Source organism: Geotrypetes seraphini, chromosome 15 (genome assembly GCF_902459505.1).
Source record: "Geotrypetes seraphini chromosome 15, aGeoSer1.1, whole genome shotgun sequence".
Taxonomy (NCBI): domain Eukaryota; kingdom Metazoa; phylum Chordata; class Amphibia; order Gymnophiona; family Dermophiidae; genus Geotrypetes; species Geotrypetes seraphini.
The window spans coordinates 36427571-36447532 of NC_047098.1; the positions used below are offsets into that span (position 1 = coordinate 36427571).

Sequence of the window (19962 nt, forward strand, 5' to 3'; positions counted from 1 at the left end):
CCTTCTTTGGTATTTGTGCTTTTTCCAGTTTTCGTCTGTTTTTGATCTTTTTCATTCCTTAAACGAAGTCTTCTTGTCTCTGATCGTTTCCTTCACCGCTACAGTGAGCCATGCCAGTTCTTTGTTCTTTTTCCTCTTGGATCCCTTGTTGATACGTGGTGTATATAGATTTTGCGCTTCAATGACTGTGACCTTAAAAAGGGACCATGCTTGCTCTAGCGATTTTTACAGTGCTTATCCTCTTCTTAATCTTCTTCCCCACCATGAGTCTCATCGCTTCATAATTTCCTTTTTGGAATTTCAGTGCCATGGCCGTAATTCTGGATCAGTTTTGCCCCTATGTCCAGGTCGAAACGGATCATATTGTGATCACTGCTTCCTAGCGTCCCTTCTACTTCTACGCCTTGCACCAGTCCTCGTAGTCCATTTAGAATTAAGTCCAGAATTGCATTTCCTCTTGTATTTTCCTTGACAAGTTCCAGGAAGCAATCGTCTACAGCATCCAGGAACTTGGTCTCCCTACTGCAGCCGGAGGTACCTAGGTTCCAGTCTACCCCTGGATAATTGAAGTCACCCATGATGACTGCATTGCCTCCCTTGCAGTTGCATTTAATCTCGTCCATCGTTTCTTCAGACTGCTCTGGGGGTCGGTAGTAGATGCCGATCTTTGTTTCCGTTCCATTTATTCCCAGAATTTTGGCCCATAGAGACTCTAACTTATTTTTCATTTCCGGTAGACTCAATTCCCCCACCTTTTTGACCTACTCCATCTCTGCGGTATAGCTTGTATCCCGGTAGCACAGTGTCCCAGACGTTTTCCTCGTTCCACCATGTTTCCGTAATGCCGATGATGTCAAAGTTATCTTTTTGTGCCATAGCTTCCAATTCTCCCATCTTATTCCTTAGGCTCCTTGCGTTCGTATGCATACACTTGAGTTTGTGGCCTGTTACTTTCTTACATTTCCTTCCCTCTTGTCCCTTTCGATCCATCAGGATTTCTGTCTTGCCTATGATCCGGTGAGTCTTCCCCGCTATCTTCCTGCACGAATCCTCTGGGTATACCGTTTCCTGAACTGTCGGCTTTCCCCATCTTCCTAGTTTAAAAACTTCTCAATTTCTCTCTTGATGTTGCTTGCAAGTAGCCTCATTCCGTCTCCGCTGAGGTGGGAGTCCATCCTTCCTGTATAGCTTGTTCTTACCCCCCAGAATGTCATCCAGTTCCACACAAAGTGGAATCCTTCCTCACACCAGCGCCTCATCCATGCATTGACTGCTTGAGCTCCGTCTGCCTCTTCTCGTCACCCCTAGGTACCGGCAGGATCTCTGAGAACGCTACCCTCAGTGTTCGGTCTTCAGTTCCCTCCTAGCATCTGGAACTGGTCCTTAAGTCCTTCTCTGCTGTAGTTCCTGTTGCTCACATTGTTTGTCCCCATGTGGATTACCACCGCCATATCTTCCTCTTCCATGCTGTCGATGATCCTGTCGATGTGGCTCACTATATCTTCTATCTTCGCTCTGGGTAGGCAGGTCACCAGCCGATCCTGTCTTCCTCCCGCTATGTGGCTGTCATGTCTTCCCTCTTTCCTGCTTTTCCTCTAAAGCAGTGTCCTGAAAACATTTTGGTGCCGTGGCCCACTAAACTCAATACCCTGGCCAGAAGGCATCCGAAAGTGCACAGACATCAATCCAATGTCATATGCATGCGTGTCATCATGTCGATGTCCGCAAATGTGCGGAGGCCCTCCAGCTGTGATGCTGAACCTGTTACTTCATCAGTGAGGGATCCTGGAGGAGGGTAAGTGCAGAAAGAGGAGGAGAGATGCTGGCACCGCCTGATTGCCTACAGGACATGCCTCTTACTATGCGAGACGTGTCCTGTAAGCAGTCAGCCGGCGTCTCTCCTCCTTGCTGGCATCATGTGGCGCACCTGGAATCTGCAGCGGCACACTAGTATGTGATACACTGCTCTAAAGTATACTTACTGAGATCTTTAAGTCTGTCCCCATATGCTTTATTACAAAGGCCACTGACTGTTTTAGTAGCCACCCTCTTGGCTGACTCCATCCTATTTATATCTTTTAGAAGGTGCGATATCTCTTTTTTTATAGTATTCTAAGGGTTCACTCTTTCACCTTTTCACCTCAATCAATGAACCAATGGGACTCGATTCTGCAGACTACGCTTTCTGATATAGATTGGGAACTTTTCTGGTCCTCCACAAACCGTCCTCTCCTATCTTCCAGAGTCTCGCAATCAATGTTCTTCGTTATGTGGAATGCAGTATGGACCCCATATCGCATGTGGAAAGCGAAGCTAAAACAAGACTCCACCTGCCGGAACTGTTTGAAAGAGTCTGGAACTCTCGATCACATGCTTTTTCATTGCACTATAGTTCACTCCTTCTGGATTCGTATTTGGGACACTATAAAATCTATTACTAAGTGTTCAGAAGAGATTTCCATGGACATTGTAATTCTTCGTTCTCAACACCCTTGTTTCGCACAAACAAACTGCCCACCTAAACTCATTGATGCCATGTTTGTAACAGCTCTTATGCATATTCTGAAAAATTGGAAATCATCCTCGCTACTTGACTACACCTTTTGGTGGAACTCTCTGAGCATGTATCACAAATTTGAATCTTATGCATATGAGAAAAACATGATTTCTCGACTCTCCACAAACATGGTGCGAAATAAATCACCTTGGTCATTCTTAGATTCATTTGTTCATTCTAACCAGTAGACACTTCTGCCTCTCTATCTCTATCTATCTATCTATCTCTTTTTCTTTTTCTCCCTCTTTCTTTCCCTCTCTCTTATTTCACTCTCCCTGCTTTTCTGCCTTTCATATATCTTCTATTAGCAGTTACACATACCCTAGATTCTTTTTATTAATCTGGTTGTATGTAAATGATTGTAGATATGGACTTTTTCTATACCACTGTGTCTTATTCAGATTTTGTGTGTTTGAACTGCCTTCTGTAAATCTCTTATAATATTCAATAAAAACTAATGAACTAAAAAAAAAAAAAAGAAGGTGCAGTCTCTAAAATTATACACAGTATTCTAAATGTGGTTTTGCCAGAGTCTTATAAAGGTGCATTTTTACCTCCTTTTTCCTACTGGCTATTCCTCTCCCTATGCACCCAAGCATCATCCTAGCTTTTGCAGTCACTTTTTTTACGTGTTTGGTCACCTGCAGATCACCACATACAATTCCACGCAAGTCCCATAAGAACATAAGAAATGCCTGCACCGGATCAGACCTGGGGTCCATCCAGTCCGGTGATCCGCACACGCGGAGGTTTTTGCAGCCCAAATGTATTTCTTAGCATTAAATCTTAGCTGCCAAATTTCAGACCATTCCTCAGTCCTCATGTTGTTCACCCTATTGCAGATTTTGGTATCGTCTGCAAAAAGGTAAACCTAACCAGATAGCCCTTCAGCAATATCGCTTACAAATAAGTGAAAAAGAACTGAACATTGCTGCACACCACTGGTAACATCCCTTTCCTCACAGTGAGCTCTGTTTGCCACTATCCTCGGTTACCTTCCACTGAACCAGTTCCTGACCCAGTTTGTCACTTTGGAGCCCATTCTGAGGGCATTCAGTTTATTTGTTAGATGTCTGTTTAGAACCATGTCAAAGGCTATCCTAAAATCTAAATACACATTTAGTGCTCTCCCTCTATCCAACTCTCTGGTCACCCAATCAAAGAAATTGATCAGATTTGTCTGACAAGACCTGCCTCTAGTGAAGCTATGTTGCCTTGGGACCTGTAATTAATTGGATTCCAGATACTTCACTATTCTCTGTTTGAAAAGCATTGCCAGTAATTTACTTACCACAGAAGTCAGACTTGCCGACCTATAGTTCCTTACCTCTTCCTTACTTCCACTTTTGTGGAGAGGGACCACATCTGTCTTCCTCCAGTATGACCGAGTTTGTTTGTTTTGACTATTTTAGGTTACTTTTTATTTGCTATATATTTGTTTTGAATGTTGTTGATTGAGTGTTTTGCGCATTTGCTTTGGGCCTTTATAGAAACACTAGTGTTTAAGCCCGTTACATTAACGGGTGCTAGAATATATGGCTGTCTGTCTTTCTTTATTTATGTCTCTCTCCCTGCTCCTGTCTCTTTCTTCCTTTCTTTCTGTCTCTCTCCCTCCTGCAATTTTTCTCTCTCTCTCCCTGGCACCCTTTGTCTGTCTGTCTTTTTTTCTGTCTCTCTCTGGTCCCCTGTCTGTCTTTATTTCTGTCTGTCTCTCTCCCTAGCCTCCTTTGTCTGTCTGTATTTCTTTCTGTGTCTCCCCCCCCCCTTTCCTTTGCAGAAGCAACAGTGATATTTCCCTTCCCCTCCAAATCCCTGTGAAGTAGTAGCAGCATTTCCCCCCACCCACCCCCATTCCCTTCTCTCCCCCCCACTTTCCTTTGCAGAAGCAGCAGCGTATTTCTCTTCCCCTCCAGGTCCTTGCTGAAGCAGTAGCAGCATTTTCCCCCACCCCCCATTCCCTTCTCTCCCCCCCCACTTTCTTTTGCAGAAGCAGCTGTGATATTTCCCTTCCCCTCCAGATCCCTGAGAAGTAGTAGCAGCATTTTTCCCCACCCACCCCCCATTCCCTTCTCTCCCCCACCACCACTTTCCTCTGCAGAAGCAGCAGCGGTATTTCCCTTCCCCTCCAGGTCCCTGCTGAGTAGTAGAAGCATTTTCCCCCACCCCCCATTCCCTTCTTACCTTGAGCTGCCCTGCTCCGTTCGGCCCCTCCCCCTTTCCTTCCCACGTGCTGGCCTGCTGCGGCTGAAGGTTTTTTTCGGCGACTCCTCCTGTTAAAACGCCCCCCCCTCCCGCAACCGCTCCTGTTCAAAGCGGCCTGCTGAGGTTCGCGGCCGGCTGTAACGAACCTCGCAGGCCGCTCTCCAACTCGGTAGCATGTTCCCTCTGAGGCGATCGCGTCAGAGGGAACGTGCTACCATGTGGAGAGCGGCCTGCGAGGTTCGTTACAGCCGGCCGCTAACCTCAGCAGGCCGCTTTGAACAGGAGTGGTAGCGGTTGTTGCGGGAAGGGGGGGGGGAGTCGGCGACTTGCTGTGAACAGGAGCGGCAGCGGCGGCAGGACCATGAGCCCTCCTTCCGCCATCCGCCGCCAGCGCCGCTCCTTAACTGGCGCATACGCCTGAATCCGCGGCCACGGACGGACACAGGACACATCAGGTCCCCACAGGAGATTGGGCAGCCTTTCCTTGCTTTCCCCCTTTTGCCACACCCCTTTCCTATGCCTGCTCGTAGGGGAGGGTGTATTCCGGGATCTCGCTGTAAAACTCCGGAGTAATGGCTTCGGTATCACCCTCCTCCTGCTCGCACTGCAAACAATTTGCGTTTATGCTGCCGAACTTCTTGCCTCCCACCCCCCTTCCCTCCGTCTCCGACGCCAAGAGTCGCCGCCAACAACAGTCTCCACCTGCATTGCCCCCGCCGCGCCACTCACTGGCCCGTCGTGCGAGGAACGGAGAACAGGTTCAGGGCTGCCAGGAGTGAGGCCGGCTGAGACTGGCAGGAAGAGGAAGGCGGAGCAGGTGAGCCGCCACTGCGAAAAACTGTAGTGAGCCTGCCAGACCGTGAGTGCGGGCTGTTGTAAGCTTGCATGTGCACTCTTGCCGGCCACGGACATACGGATCACGGAAGCACGCTGATAGGAGTGCGCATGCGCGAGTTAGCCTTTTATTATATAGATGAATGAATAAAGTGGATGCTAACTTTTCCCCAAACCACCTTTGTGAATAGACATTTATGCTGATCCCTTTGCTTTCACCCCTATGTTTTTGGTGGTCAAGGAAGAGGAGATGGCAGAGTCCAACATTGGAGTCTTGAAAACTAATAGGATCCCAAAGCCATCTTTTCTTCACATCCTTTAAGACGGAACTTATTTCCTTGTTTATATTTCAGGAATTCATAACGCTTCAAAATGGAGTACAGTTCTAACATAAGAAATAAAATAATGACATGAAACAGATTTAGTAATCAAAGAAACAAAAATCTGTATTCTGTGGCTTTAATTGTATAAAATAACAAATACAATATCAACTTAAATTGTCTAATCTAATTAAAATTAAAATCACATCCCCCCTCTCCCCTCCCCCCATACATTCCCATTTTAGTTACCTTGGGATCGGTACACACTTAAATCCACCGTGCAAATCTGAGATGATAGAACTGGACCTTCCACCTTTATTCAAGTCTCTATAAGACAGAATGAACTTTGCACTCCAATCAAATCAGCAGTTAGTGGCTCTTTATACCCTAAAAATCCCACATTTAAAAGTCCTATGTAGCATCCTAAATATTGCTGGAGATGCACCTGTTTAACAACAGTAATCAGAGTTAAATATCTAACTGACACATTCTCCTTTTAAGAATAACTCCTAGGACAATCTTGCTGCGCTGCATAAAATTCCAAAACATAATTCCTTGATCCTTACCTCTGACAGCTGAAACGAGCCAGCAGTGATGACCACCTGAGCAAACCCAGGAGCACCTCTGCCGCCACCACCTCCCGCCTGAAGAAAACCATCACCACAGGAGCAGTTTCGGAGGTGACGGACAGCCGGCTGAAGAGCAGCACAGGTGAGTGATTCTGTCAAACCCTGAACTCTTTGAGCTGGCTTCTGCTTATTGCCAAATTGTGCAGTGACATGGGTGGTGGGGGGGGGGAGCAGTACATCCCATCTCTGATAAGTTCTTGCAAATGGGAAAAGTGCTTCATTTGTCCATGGTTAAGTGCACCCAGTGGTGTAGTGAGGGTGAGAGGTGCCTGGGGCACCATGCCTTGCACATGCTCCTTCCCTCCCCCCATACCTCCTTAACTTTCCCGATGCGAGCAGCATCACTAACTTGTTGCCCACATTGGAAATGCTCTCCCTCCGTCGCTTCCTAGGTATGGGACCCGGAAGTGACATGAGAGGGAGAGCTAATGTTGGAGTTTCTGCTCGTGCTGGTGAAGAGGTGGGGAGGGGAAGGAGCAGGGGGTGGAGAGTAGGAGGAGTGCTGGAGGACTCCCCCCCCCCCTTACTACACCACTGAACAGGAGCAGTGACACATTCTGTGGTCTTTCGCTTGAAATGAATATCATTGGTTAATAAGTGTGCATTATTTGCATATTGTGCACATACACTTCTTAGAGTATGTGTTATATGTAGATAGTAAATATCCCAGTCAATCCTAAAACATTGACCAATACTTCTTGTAGCCGATCTCAAAAGTCAATGCAACGAACTATTTTATATATAATTTCTTAGGGCTTCAGACATGCCATTTGGTCATCCGTTTTTTGTTCGGTGACACAAATATCTTAATGGCTATGACTTCTTCATTTGCCCCCTCTATATGTACTTTAACGTCTTTGTGGTCTTTCTTAAATTAGTAAAACTGTTGTAAAGTGCTTAGTGCTTTCATAAATAATTTATATGTAGATAGAACACCAACACTACAAAAAGTCCACAAGCAAAAAGCAACAAGATGACTCCTTGCCTGAGTTTAATGGTCCTTTATTTCTGTTGTCACAAATAATCCGTGCATTTATAAAATTCAACATGAAACCATGTTTCGGCATAAAACATGCCGCCTTCAGAGGTTACCACAGTGTGTATCGTAGAGAATAAAAAGGGGAGAAAAATGAAACAAATTTCCTGCTCCCCACTGAGCACTGAATAAATTTGCAACAGCTTCTAAACATCCATATTGCATTAACTCCTGCACTCTGGATTTCTTTGAAAGATATGAGCTGTCCTGTTATCGTATGACATTTCTCAAGAAATAGCAAAAGGAGAATGGTTTCTCTACGTTATGGTCAGATAATAGTTAAAAAAACAAAACAAAACATTTACAGCATAAAGTAGACTATTATGTTTATGTGAGAGCTTTACTGGAACATGTAAAATGACACACACCTCCAGGTGGCAGTATAAGCAAATACATGAAGCTAAGAACCCTTTGCTAACCCAGAACCAGACTTTCCCTAGCCAGGTTTTGCAAGGAGAATCAGAGGATGAGAAGGTTTTTTTTTTCCAGTGGCTCCAGCTGCTCTTTAAGAATTTCAGCTCTTAATAGATGCAAAATAATGCAGTGACCTCATCTCTACATAGAACCACCTTTTGTAGAAATAATCAATGTTCCTTCTGTGAGCTCAGAAAATGCATACTTTTATCCATCCCCTCGACATCTTGGGGGGAAATGCCTGACCCCGCAAGTGCAAAGTTAATTTGATATCATTAGTGTGGCCTTTACATGATGTGCCAGTGTTTTCAAAGCAACCAGCAGTGAGACATTGTGTGATGAGGTCTTGGAAAAATTGCTTTCTTTTTAGATAAGCACAAAATGTAATTGAGCAAAGCCACTTTCCCAAAGCCAACACAGGTCTCATTATTCTGCTGTGCTGACTGAAATTATCTGAGATTAATGAGAAAACTCTTGCATCCAAAAGGGCTGTATTAAAAAAATAAAAAAGGAAAGGGGGTCCAGGATGAGAGCACAGTTTTATCAGTCTTAATGGTCCTGAGGAACACCAGTGTCTTTATAGGCTGTGGAAGGATAAGGTATGGCAGTGGTTCTTAATCCTGTCCTGGCGGACCCCAGCCAGTCGGATTTTTAAGATTTCCCTAATGAATATGCACGAGGCAGATTTGCACACAATAGAGGTGATAGGTATGCAAATCTGCCTCGTGCATATTCATTAAGTTTCATGTTTCTTTATTTTTGATATACTGTTCATCATACAGGTATCTAAACGGTTAACAATAAAATAGAATATAAAAATTAAAAAATAGAAATAAAAACATGTCTAAGCTAAAAGGAGGGAAGCACTTACGCATTGACGTACATGATACGAAAGGGCAAAAATGGGGAGAGGAAAATTATTAAATACATTGAGATGGAAAATAAAGGGAGTTCATGAAAACCCGACTGGCTTGGGGTCTCCCAGGACAGGTTTAAGAATCACTGAGGGTATGCAGTGTCCAGTTTTAGGCATTTACAGAATGTCAATTTTGGGGTCTGATGGGGGTGGGGAGCTATTAAATCATTTTCATTTTTCAGTGCTTTTCCCCGACTGACTGCACAGTAGTTAGTCCTAACCTATGTTTCTTCTAAGTGGAGCATGTAAACAATCGCTCATATTTTACATGGGCATTACATGGTCGCTCGCAAAAATACCAATGATTTTCAAACAAAATCTATCTTTATACAGTGGCGTATCAAGGGGAGGGCATGGGGCAGTCCACCCCGGGTGCCAGCCATGAGGGGGGTGTTCCCGGCCTGGGAGTCATGGTCCGGGAACTTCCCTTCTCACAGCCCGATGCCAAGGCTCTGGATAGTCCCCATGTCCCAACATGTTCCCAGCCTTCTCTCCCTTTACTTTCCGTGAAGCTGAAAAACTGCCAGCCTCGACAGTGATTCAGCCACGTCGCATGCGCACTCATACCTGCGTGATCTGTGATCCCTGATCCGTGATCCATAGCTAACGTTCCCTCTCTCGCAGACCGCAAGGTGATGTGCGGTCTTGCCGGCTCTGGCTCCCTTATTTTAAAGTTCACAGCGGCGGCGGTGGCTCCTCTCCCGGCTCCCTTACACTTAGAGCGCCTCCTGCCCCCTCCCCCTCTCCGGGACGAACCGAGAAATAGACCAAAGGAGTCTGATTCCTTTGTGGCCCCCCCTTCCCTTCCCGCGGACCCGACTACGAACCTGGTGATTTCAGCAGCGTGTGCAGCAGTCTTCACATGCTGCTTCGGGTCCTTCTACTGCCCTGATTTACTCTGGCACGTCCCTGACGCGGCAGAGCAAATCAGGGCAGTAGAAGGGCCCGAAGCAGCGTGTGAAGACTGCTGCACACGCTGCTGAAATCACCAGGTTCGTAGTCGGGTCCGCGGGAAGGGAAGGGGGGGCCACAAAGGACTCAGACTCCTTTGGTCTATTTCTCGGTTCATCCCGGAGAGGGGGAGGGGGCAGGAGGCGCTCTAAGTGTAAGGGAGCCGGGAGAGGAGCCACCGCCGCCGCTGTGAACTTTAAAATAAGGGAGCCAGAGCCGGCAAGACCGCACATCACCTTGCGGTCTGCGAGAGAGGGAACGTTAGCTATGGATCACGGATCAGGGATCACAGATCACGCAGGTATGAGTGCGCATGCGCGGCTAGCGTTTTATTATATAGGATATTCCAGCATAACTTTGAAACGCATGGAGAGATTTCAACCAAACTTGGTATACATATGACTTACTATCTGGGAAAAAATACTGTGGGGGTGAGAAGGGGGTGACGTGTAAAAACCAATCCAATATCGGAAGATTGGGATAAATAAATATCCGGCTAATGCTGGGTGATCAGCTAGTTTGCTATAAAAAATTAATTATACTAAACTAAATCAATTACCATATGTGTAGGGTTACCAGATGTCCGGATTTACCTGGACATGGGTTTTGAAAAGGGTTGAAATTGGGGCCGCATCTGGAAGACATCTGTGCACGCAAAGATGCGGCACAGTGACATCATATGTGGGTGACATCATTGTGTCGCATCCGTACTTGCACAGATGCCCTCCAGACGTGGTCCCGAACAGATATTTGTGTGGGGTCAGAGTTGGGGGGAGAGAGGGCAGAATGAGGCAGGGTTGTGGGCGGAACGAGGTGGGACCAGGGGCAGAGCAGGGCGGAGCCACACGTCCTCTTTTTGTCAACCAAAAATCTGGTAATCCTACATGTGTGGTGGTTTGGTTTTTTTGTGGTTTTTTGGGGGGTGCTATATACAGAAATGCATTGCTAATAGTGGGATCAAAAATTGTTAGATTTTAGAACTTGTCACTCACAACCCCCCCCAAAAAAAAAAAAATTAAAAAAAAACATTAACAAGCACCCAGCCACTTCTTCCATTGCAGTCCCCACAGTCTGCCTCTTCTTTATTGCCAGCTCTGGCTTTTCCTCCTGGACAGGGGTAGGCAATTCTGTCCTCGAGAGCCGGAGCCAGGTCAGGTTTTCAGGATATCCACAATGAATATGTATGAGATGGATTTGCATGCATTGCCACCTTGAGATGCAAATCTATCTCGTGCATATTTATTGTGGATATCCTGAAAACCTGACCTGGCTCTGGCTCTCAAGGACCGGAATTGCCTACCCCTGCTCTAGGACCCTCTGCTACACTACAGACTTCTTCTGTGACTCTTGTCAGCCTCAGCCAGTGGCGCTTTGTCAGCCTCAGCCAGTGGCGCTTAGTAAGGGGGTGTGAACTGCCCCAGTTGCCATCTTGGTGGGGGCGGTCACGCCTCTCCGCCCCCCCATGCCATGCTCGCGCCCTCCCTGACCCCTGTATCTCTTTAAAATCTTTGAAAGCACAAGCAACTACTCTAGCCTGCTGCTTGCGCTGGCCTGGCTCCCTCTGAAATCACTTCCGGGTCGCAGGGCCAGGAAGTGGCATCAGAGGGAAAGTCAATGCCAGCATGAGCAACAGGCCAGAGAAGCTGCTCATGCTGACGAAGATTTAAAGAGGTACCGGGGTGGAAAGGGAGGGCTTGAGTGTGACATATGGATGTGGAAACTGCGCAGGAGGGTGCGAAGGGCCGCTACCGCCCCGGGCACTTCCAACCCTTACTATGCTACTGGCACTGGTAGGCGCCCTACTAACGCCTAACTGAAGTAGAAACAACCATTTAAACCGGATTAAAATAGGTTGGTTTGTTTTATAATGTAGGCGCCTAGAAAAACAGCTGTGGAGATGTTTTATACTGCATCTAATGCCAGAAGTGGCATTAGGTGTCGTAAAACGCCTCTGTAGCTGCGATTCATGTGAAAGGTAGATGCCGGAAATGTAAGCTTTTAAAACCCTGGCCTATATTTCCAGTGTCTACCTTTCATGAAGCTGTGATGCTATAAACGGTGCCGTTGTGTGGTTGACAAATGATTGGTGGCCATTTTATAGGTGGCTGGTGACGGCGCCAATTATAGACTCTGGCTCTTAGCTTCCAGTTTAAAGGGAATTGTATCTAAAAGTTTACTGTCTCCCTTTCCTTATCAGGCTGCCTCTGTATGGTCAGTCTTGCCAATTCAAAAAGCACTTAAAACTTTTTTTTTGTCTGTTTTAAGAAATGTAATCTTATCTTACTAGTTAATAATGGGATAATGTCTTGTTGTTTATGTATATCCTAGTTTAATTAATCTAGTTCTTTGTATGTAATCCGCTATGAACAATATAAATGATTGAACTGTAAATGTAAGACTCTTGACCTTTCTTGGATAAGAAAGATATACAAACATTGTTTCATGCACTAGTAATCCAAGGGTTGGATTATGGAAATTGCTTTTTCCATGGTGACCGAGGAGGTGATGCAACCATGTCTCAGCTGCTGAGAATTTACTACAGTAAAATTTGGACCAATGGCCCTACCCCCAGGCCCACCCTGTCCCATCCATGTCCCACCCCATTCCACTCCAACTCCACCTCAATCTCTTGTGCTCAGAGCTATATCAGGAGGGCATCTGTGCATGCGCAGATGTGACGTAATGATGTCACATGCATGCACACATGTCACCACATTGCATCCGCAGATGCCCTCTCGATGGCGGTCCTGAACTGGAAGCTTTTCAAAACCCGGACAAAGTGACAGGTTTTGAAAAGCCATCCGGCCGCCCAAACAGTCCTTTAAAAAGACTGCCGGGAGGGACCTCCTGTGGCAGTCTCAGCAGCCATTGCAATTGGCCATTAGACTACAAGGGCTTCTTAGGGTAGGGAAGTTCCTACAGATGTTTGGGTAGGCTGGAGGGTGGCAGAGAGATGATGGAAGGGAATAAAGAGTGAGGGGGCCACCACTGGGGAAGGGGTAAGCTTTTTTTTTTTTTTTTGGTTAGGTGTAGGGAAGGGAGTGGAGAGGGGCAGTTTCAGTTTCTGTCAAAACCAAGTAGCCAGTTTTGGTCGCAGATTCGGTTCTGGCAAAAAAATTAAGATTCTGGGTTCAGTTGGGCTCTAGAATCCTGTATGAAGCCAGTTTTCTTCTCCCACCTAAGGAAACAACCTGTGAGGTTGCCAGAGCTCATGAGTTGTGGTAGCTTTTTTTTTTTTTAATCTTCAAAAATATTAGAGGTTAAAACAAGCTTCCATAACATGCAGGAGCTCATTTTAAAATACTCTACCTGTGGAAATAGCGGCATGTACATGTGTAGGTTAGATATACACACGTGTAAATTATGATTTCATAAAGCTGTTGTTTTAAATGTGTAGGTGGCTAGGACATAGATTTCTAGGGGAGCATGGGTTTTGGCTGTGTTTTGGGCCAGCTGAAAGTGTATACACACATTTTCCATTTTCCAGAGGGAATACATGTATATTGTTAAAATATTTCTCTATCAACTGTTGCATCAGCTCTGAGACATGGTAAGCCCTTGCAAAAGAGCTAATTTGAGCCAGGGCTTTAAACAAGAGATTAAGGGGGTAAATTTCATTAGATTTCTGCCCCCATTTTTAATTTTTGTACAAAAGTTGGGGATTTTTAATAGTGCACCTTTGCTAGTGAATTAGTGCCACATATACACACAGTTTTTATTTTAAATAGTTGTAGAATGGGTAAAAATGATACATATATATTTTTTTTTTTTTACTCTTTCAAAAATTACAGCCTAGAGGACATTCAATACCTTTAAAATAATTGAGAAATATTTTTTCACTTAACGAATAGTTAAGTTCTGGAAGTTGTTGCTTGAGAATGTGGCAACAGCAGTTAGTGTATCTTGGTTTAAAAAATGTTTGAACAAGTTCTTGGAGGAAAAGTCCATAATCTACTATTGAGACAGACATGGGGGAAGCCAGTGCTTGCCCTGGGACTGGTAGCATGGAATGTTGCTACTATTTGGGTTTATGCCAGGTACTTGTGACCTGGATTGCCCACTGTGGAAACAGGATACTGGGCAAGATGGTATAGTATATGACGAGACAAATCAATCTTCTTTGTGACTGCTCCATCTCTTTAGAACACAATGCCCATGTACCTTCCTGAAGAACCGTCTTTAGATAAATTCAAATCCAATCTAAACTTTCTTATTCAAAGATATGTTTGATCTTTAACCACATTTACATATTCTCACCATTGTATTAAATTATTTCCTCTCAGATTTTATTACTACTCCATTTGTGTTTCCCGTTAAATGTATTACTTTTCTATCGATTTAATGTTATTTCACACATTTCCCCCCCCCCTTATCTCTTAAGTATGTCTTGGTGCTTGCCTCGCCAATTTAAAAGCCTAACTGTAGGCATCTTATGTAATCAAGGCTTTAATGCATGCATTCGGTCACCTCCATGCCCAAGAGCTGCGCTGGTGACCTGCCATATTCTGCCATGCTAGATCCCATCAATGCAGAAACCTTTAATCTCGGATCCACCATGCCCTGAAGCTTAGTCATCTGCTTCAGGCACTCTGTTGCATGATTTAGCTGCTTCAGTGCTTTCCAACACAGCCCATGAGGCACACCTAGCCATTCAGGCTTTCGGGCTACTAACAATGAACATGCATGAGATAAATCTGAATGCACTGCCTCCTTAGGTATGCAAATCTCTCGTGCATATTCATTATGGATATCCCAACTGGCTGGGTGTGCCTCAAGGACTGGCTTGAGAAGCACTGTGCTACTTTTGCATGGTGCATGTTACCCCCTCTAAGCCTTCTTTGTAATATGAAAGTCATTTAAATTTTGCTTTGAGTGGAAATAGAGATCTTGGTGTATATTCCATGCCTTTTGAATTCTGTCATTCTTCGTCAGGCTTCGTAGCCTGACAGTCACCAACTGAAGTCTACAAAGTGGATCTTTTTTGCTCTGTCAAAAATTACAAAGACTAGGGGACATAGGCGTCAGAATGGGGAGGGTCACAAGGGTTATGGTCTCCCCAAAAATTGCACGGTCACTGCTGCTCTCTGCCCGCCACCGCCCCTCACTGCCACAACTACAGGAAGGTGGAAGGGCCAGGCGCATGCAGCGAATGCATACCGCTGGCCCACAAGCCTTCCCCTGACATAATTCTGACATCAGAGAGAAGGTCCGAGCCAGCCAATCACTGCTTGGCTGGCCTGGACCTGCTCTCTGATGTCAGAATTGACGTCAGGGGAGGGCTTGTGGGCTGGCGCAGCTGCACATGCCTGGCCCTTCCCTTCTTGAATTTGCTGCAGCAGCGAGAATTGGTGTGGCAGGGAGGGGGAGACTAGCTGGCTGCGGCAGACTGGGGGGAAAGAAGAATTGACGGCGGGTAGGCCAGGCTTCAGCGTGGAAGGGAAGTAGGTAGGCAGGTTTTGGCGTGGCAGGGAGGCAGGCTGGCTGTGGTGGACTGGGGAAAGAAAGAATTGGCTGTGGGTAGGCCAGGCTTCAGCGTAGGAAGGAGGTAGGTAGGCAGGTTTTGGCACAGCAGGAAGGGAGGCAGGCAGGCTGGCTTCAAGGGAGGGGGTGGGACAAAGGCTAGAAGGCAGTGAGGGGGACATAGGAAGGCAGGAGGAAGGAAGGCGAGAGAGAAAGAGAGAGGCAGAGAAGAGGTAGAGGGGTTGTAAGCAGAAGAAAGAGAGAGAAAGGCCTGGACCAAAGAGGAAAGACAGGAGGCAGATGCTGGACTATGGGAGGTGCAGACAGAGGGGGAGAGACCCTGAGGAAGAACAGAGAGATGAAAGATCATAACAAAGGAGGGAGAGGGAGACCTGGAAAAAAGGTGGTGGTAGGTACAAAGGAGAACTGATACTAGATCTGGGGAGGGTAAGCAGAGAGAAGAGAGAGAGAGTCCTAGACCCAAAGGGGATGGGGCTGGATTGTGAAAGAAAGAAAGAGAAAAGTCAGAAGGAAGTGCAACCAGAGACTCATGAAATCACCAGACAACAAAGGTAGGAAAATGATTTTATTTTCAATTTAGTGATCAAAATGTGTCTGAGAATGTATATCTGCTGTCTATATTTTGCACTGTTTGTCTATTTTTCTATAGTTGTTACTGAGGTGACATTGCATATTTTAAAGTCATCTGCCTTGACATCTTTGAAACCCCCTCGAATATAACTGATTAACATTTTCTCTGCGTACAGTGTGTTTTGTGGTTTGTTTGTTTTTTAATTTTGTGGTTACCATTATGTATTAAGATTAAATTGTGTGTATATGAAAAATGGATGGAAGAAATTACATTACAATTAATATTATGGGGTGGAATCAGAGGCAGAGTTTAGGCTGAGCTTTTGGGCTGAGCTTTTGCCCCCCCCCCCTCTCCCTCAACAAAAAAACATTCTTCTGCCTATGCTAGGGAACACTCGAAGTTACAGAGAAATACTTTTAAAACCAATAGGAGGAAATTTTTTTTCACTCCGAGAATAGTTAAGCTCTGGAATGCATTAGTAGCATGAAATATTGCTACTCCTTGGATTTTGGCCAGGCACTAGGGGACCTGAATTGGCCACCTTGAGAAGGCTACTGGGCTTGATGGACTATTGGTCTGATCCAGTAAGGCTGTTCTTTTCTTTTGTTCTTATCCCTAAATCTGAATATTCCAGAACAGAATAAGTCATGTGAGCAGCCACCTTTCAGTTTCCACTCTTTATGGGGATGCTAGCTGTAGAGAACAACATTTGCAGGTAAGTAATTTAAGAGCTTAGTTCTAAAATGGCTATGTGCGAAAAGCTGTTTCCTGGATAAATGAACAAGAACTTTTTTACTGAAGATCTTATACTTATGAATAAATGCCTTTCAGTGCAAATTTCACACATCTTATGGCCATTTATGAAGGCAGTCTGTTTCCAGCCATTAGTTGTTCTCCCCACTCCAAAATAAAATGAGTTTATAACAGGTTTGGAACTAAGCTCTTCAGTTGTTTCAAGAGTGTAAGACCTTAAAGCCACAGAGTTTGATGGCATCTGGAATCTTCTGTAATCCTCTTATGCATGGACATATGATGTCCTGCTTTCTGTAACACTTCATATTAAGGGCATGACTGGAGCTGGAATTGTCTGAATAATGTGATCTCAGCTCTTCCTGTGAGAAATACATTTCCCTGAATCTGAAGTTAATGTGTGCGTGTTGATAGTTCAGTGCCAGTGGCAGACAGCACTGCTCAAAAGATGACCTAACCTCACTTGGGAATCCTTTTTGGCCTGCTTTTAACCAATTAAACACTCCCAGCTGGAGTGTGGATGCTAACTGTATGAGTAACACTTTTTCTGTGGGTTATTGGAGGTAGAAAACACAATCGGGAAACAGCCACACCTCAACAAAGGAATCCTAGTCCAAAGCCTTTCCTTGGTCAGTGAAAGAAACAAAGCCAAATTCAGTCATCCTTTTTGATTTATAATTGATGATCCAGGGAAATATGAGCCCACAGAATCAATACCATTTCTATCGCACAAAAACATAGAAAATGATGGTGGGAGGGCTGTTTTGGATTGGAGGGCACCTCTGAGACGATCTGACAGGCACTCCCAAGGACACTTGCTGATATCATGTATTGGGAAGAGAGGTCCTTCTAGGCCTCTTAAACATCATTGAGCTGCAGAGTGTGCAGAGCTGTTTTGGACCGGAGGGTACCTCTGGGATGAACTGACAAGCACCCTTGCGGACACCTGCTGATATTGTGTGCTGGGAAGAGAAGTCCTCCTAGGCCTCTTAAACATCATTGAACCATGTAACGCAGCCCGTAGATGCGAGCCTATGGGTGTGTCCAAAGGGATATGGCCAAAGAGGCACACCCCTTTTGAGCCCCTGAGGAGCAGGGATTTATAGTTTTTTGTTTTTTTGTTTTTTTCTGATACAATGGGTAAAAGAAAAGCAAAAATTGTTTCCTCAGTATCTATTAATATTACAGGACCAATGGACCTCCATCTAACACCCATTGTTACGACATCCGTTGGAGACAATTTGAATTTATCTATACAAACTGCTTCACTTTCTTCAGGTGAACTGTCGCCTCCTCTTCAACCAGTACCAAAGAATGAAAGGAAGATTGATTCTGGTCCCAATGAAGGACCAGAATCAACCTCTTCACAATTATCTGGAATGGATTTGCAATTGGATACTTATGATCAAGTTAAAAGACTAACCAATAATAGTTCTTTGACCCCAGTGCAAATGTTGCCAGGGCCAAAAACAATTACCTTACAAGATGTCTGGCTGGTGGTTAATCGAACTGAATCATCTCTTCAAGGTACTGTTTCTAAACTTTTGTCAGTTTTCTTCAGATATGATCATGAAAGTGACAAATCATGAGACTCAATTGGTGGCAGGTTAGAAAAATTGGATTCTTCTGTATCTAATTTACAATTAGCTGTAGCTTCCAGTATAAAGGATAGTACAGCATTGCTCTTCCAAGTAGAAAAGATGGAAAACTTAATAAGAAGTAAAAAATCTTAGGTTTTTGAATTTTCCTATTTCTCATTATTTACACCTTTGGAATTATAAAAAAAAATGTATATGAAAGATGTACTTCAGTATTCTCAGTTGGATACCTTTTTTTCCTGATAATGTTTATTATATACCTAAGGGTTCAAAAAGAGTAGCTGAAGGAGAAATAGACCAATTAGTATTACCGGATAGTTTAAATGTTTCACAGTTCTTAGAATCTTCAAAGAATTATATAGTCAGTGAGCCACTCTGTTGGTCACTTTTAGGTCAGAAATAATAAAAAAGCAAGTAATTCTTAAATTGTAATTTGCTAAGAAGCAGGCTATAAAAGTATTTCTGGATGTAGCCAAACAAACTCAATTTAAGAGGCGACAGTTCCTCCAGCTTAAGCCTAAGGTTTTGGCTTTGGGAACTACCTTCTTTCTTAGGTTCCCTTGTAAATGTTTAGTTTCTTATGCAAATAAGTACATACCGTGTTTTCCCAAAAATACTATCTTATATTAATTTTGGGCCCAAAAAAGGTACTAGATCTTATTTATGGGAAAGATCTTATTTTTTTCATGTACAATGATCATCTCTCCCTTCCTCTCCTTCACCCCAATTCTTCCTATTTCCTTTCTCTCCCCCACATATGCAGCATCTTTCCTCCATCTCACCCATCCCCATGTGCAGTATTTTTCTATCCTTCCCTCCTATCCCTTGTGTTGCAGAACCCTTGCAGCTTCTATCCCTCCTGCCGTGCACCCTCCCCCACTGACTCTTCCATCTTCCCCGCCAATTACGAGACCTAGATACCTTGTAACAAACGGCAACGTCGGCAGTGCTTTCTCCCGCCTGGGTGTTCCTCTGCCGCATCACTCATCAGCAACGCAGCACACGGAACGCCCCAGCAAGAGAGGGCAGCATGCCTGTCTAGATTGCTGCCGACGTTGCTGTTTCTTACAAGGTATTTTGATCTCGCGATTGGCAAGGAAGAGATGGAAGGGTCAGCAGGGGGAGGGGAAGCGCTGCTGCCAGCGACTAGGACTTATTTTCAGACCTACCCCGAAAATCATGCTAGGGCTTATTTTCGGGGAAACACAGTATTTGTGGACCCATCCCAATTGGAGAATTTTCTTACAGACAAACCTTTACTTGAGACTTTCAGTAACTGATATTGTTGTTGAAGATAAGTAAAAGATTTTTTTTTTTTTTTTTTCTGCCTGTCAATTTGAGATTAAAAGGTTTGGAAAAGTTTTTTTTCTTTAGCCCATTAAGGAACAAGACACCCTCAATAGTGTGGACTAAAAAGATATACAATGTTTTCCTTCATGTCAAATTTTTTTTCTGATTATATTGAAGTGTCTTGCCTATATTTTCTTTTGATATGTATAGTAATAAATCAATAAATAAAATTTTTAAACAAAGGAAAAAGAAAAAAATTGCAGATAAAGGCCATACTGCAGGGGCGGATTGCTAGGTGTCTGGATCCCTGGGCAAATTGGTTCATGTCCCCTCCCCCAGCCTCCTATCCAACAGAAATTACTGTGTCTATCTTGTCATAATATTTCTAAAACTCGCTTCTTCATTCTCTAGTT

The 19962-nt window shown here is 44.6% G+C and overlaps 1 protein-coding gene across 5 annotated transcripts in view; it reads left to right on the top strand.

Moving 5' to 3' along the window:
* Positions 1 to 19962, top strand: part of SPECC1 (sperm antigen with calponin homology and coiled-coil domains 1) — a 334491-nt gene that overhangs the window by 92313 nt on the left and 222216 nt on the right. For all 5 annotated transcript variants that reach the window (XM_033921588.1, XM_033921589.1, XM_033921586.1 and 2 more), the window contains exon 3: positions 6489 to 6624. In XM_033921588.1, the coding sequence (XP_033777479.1) occupies positions 6489 to 6624 (136 nt within the window). The remainder of the gene's footprint in view (positions 1 to 6488; positions 6625 to 19962) is intronic.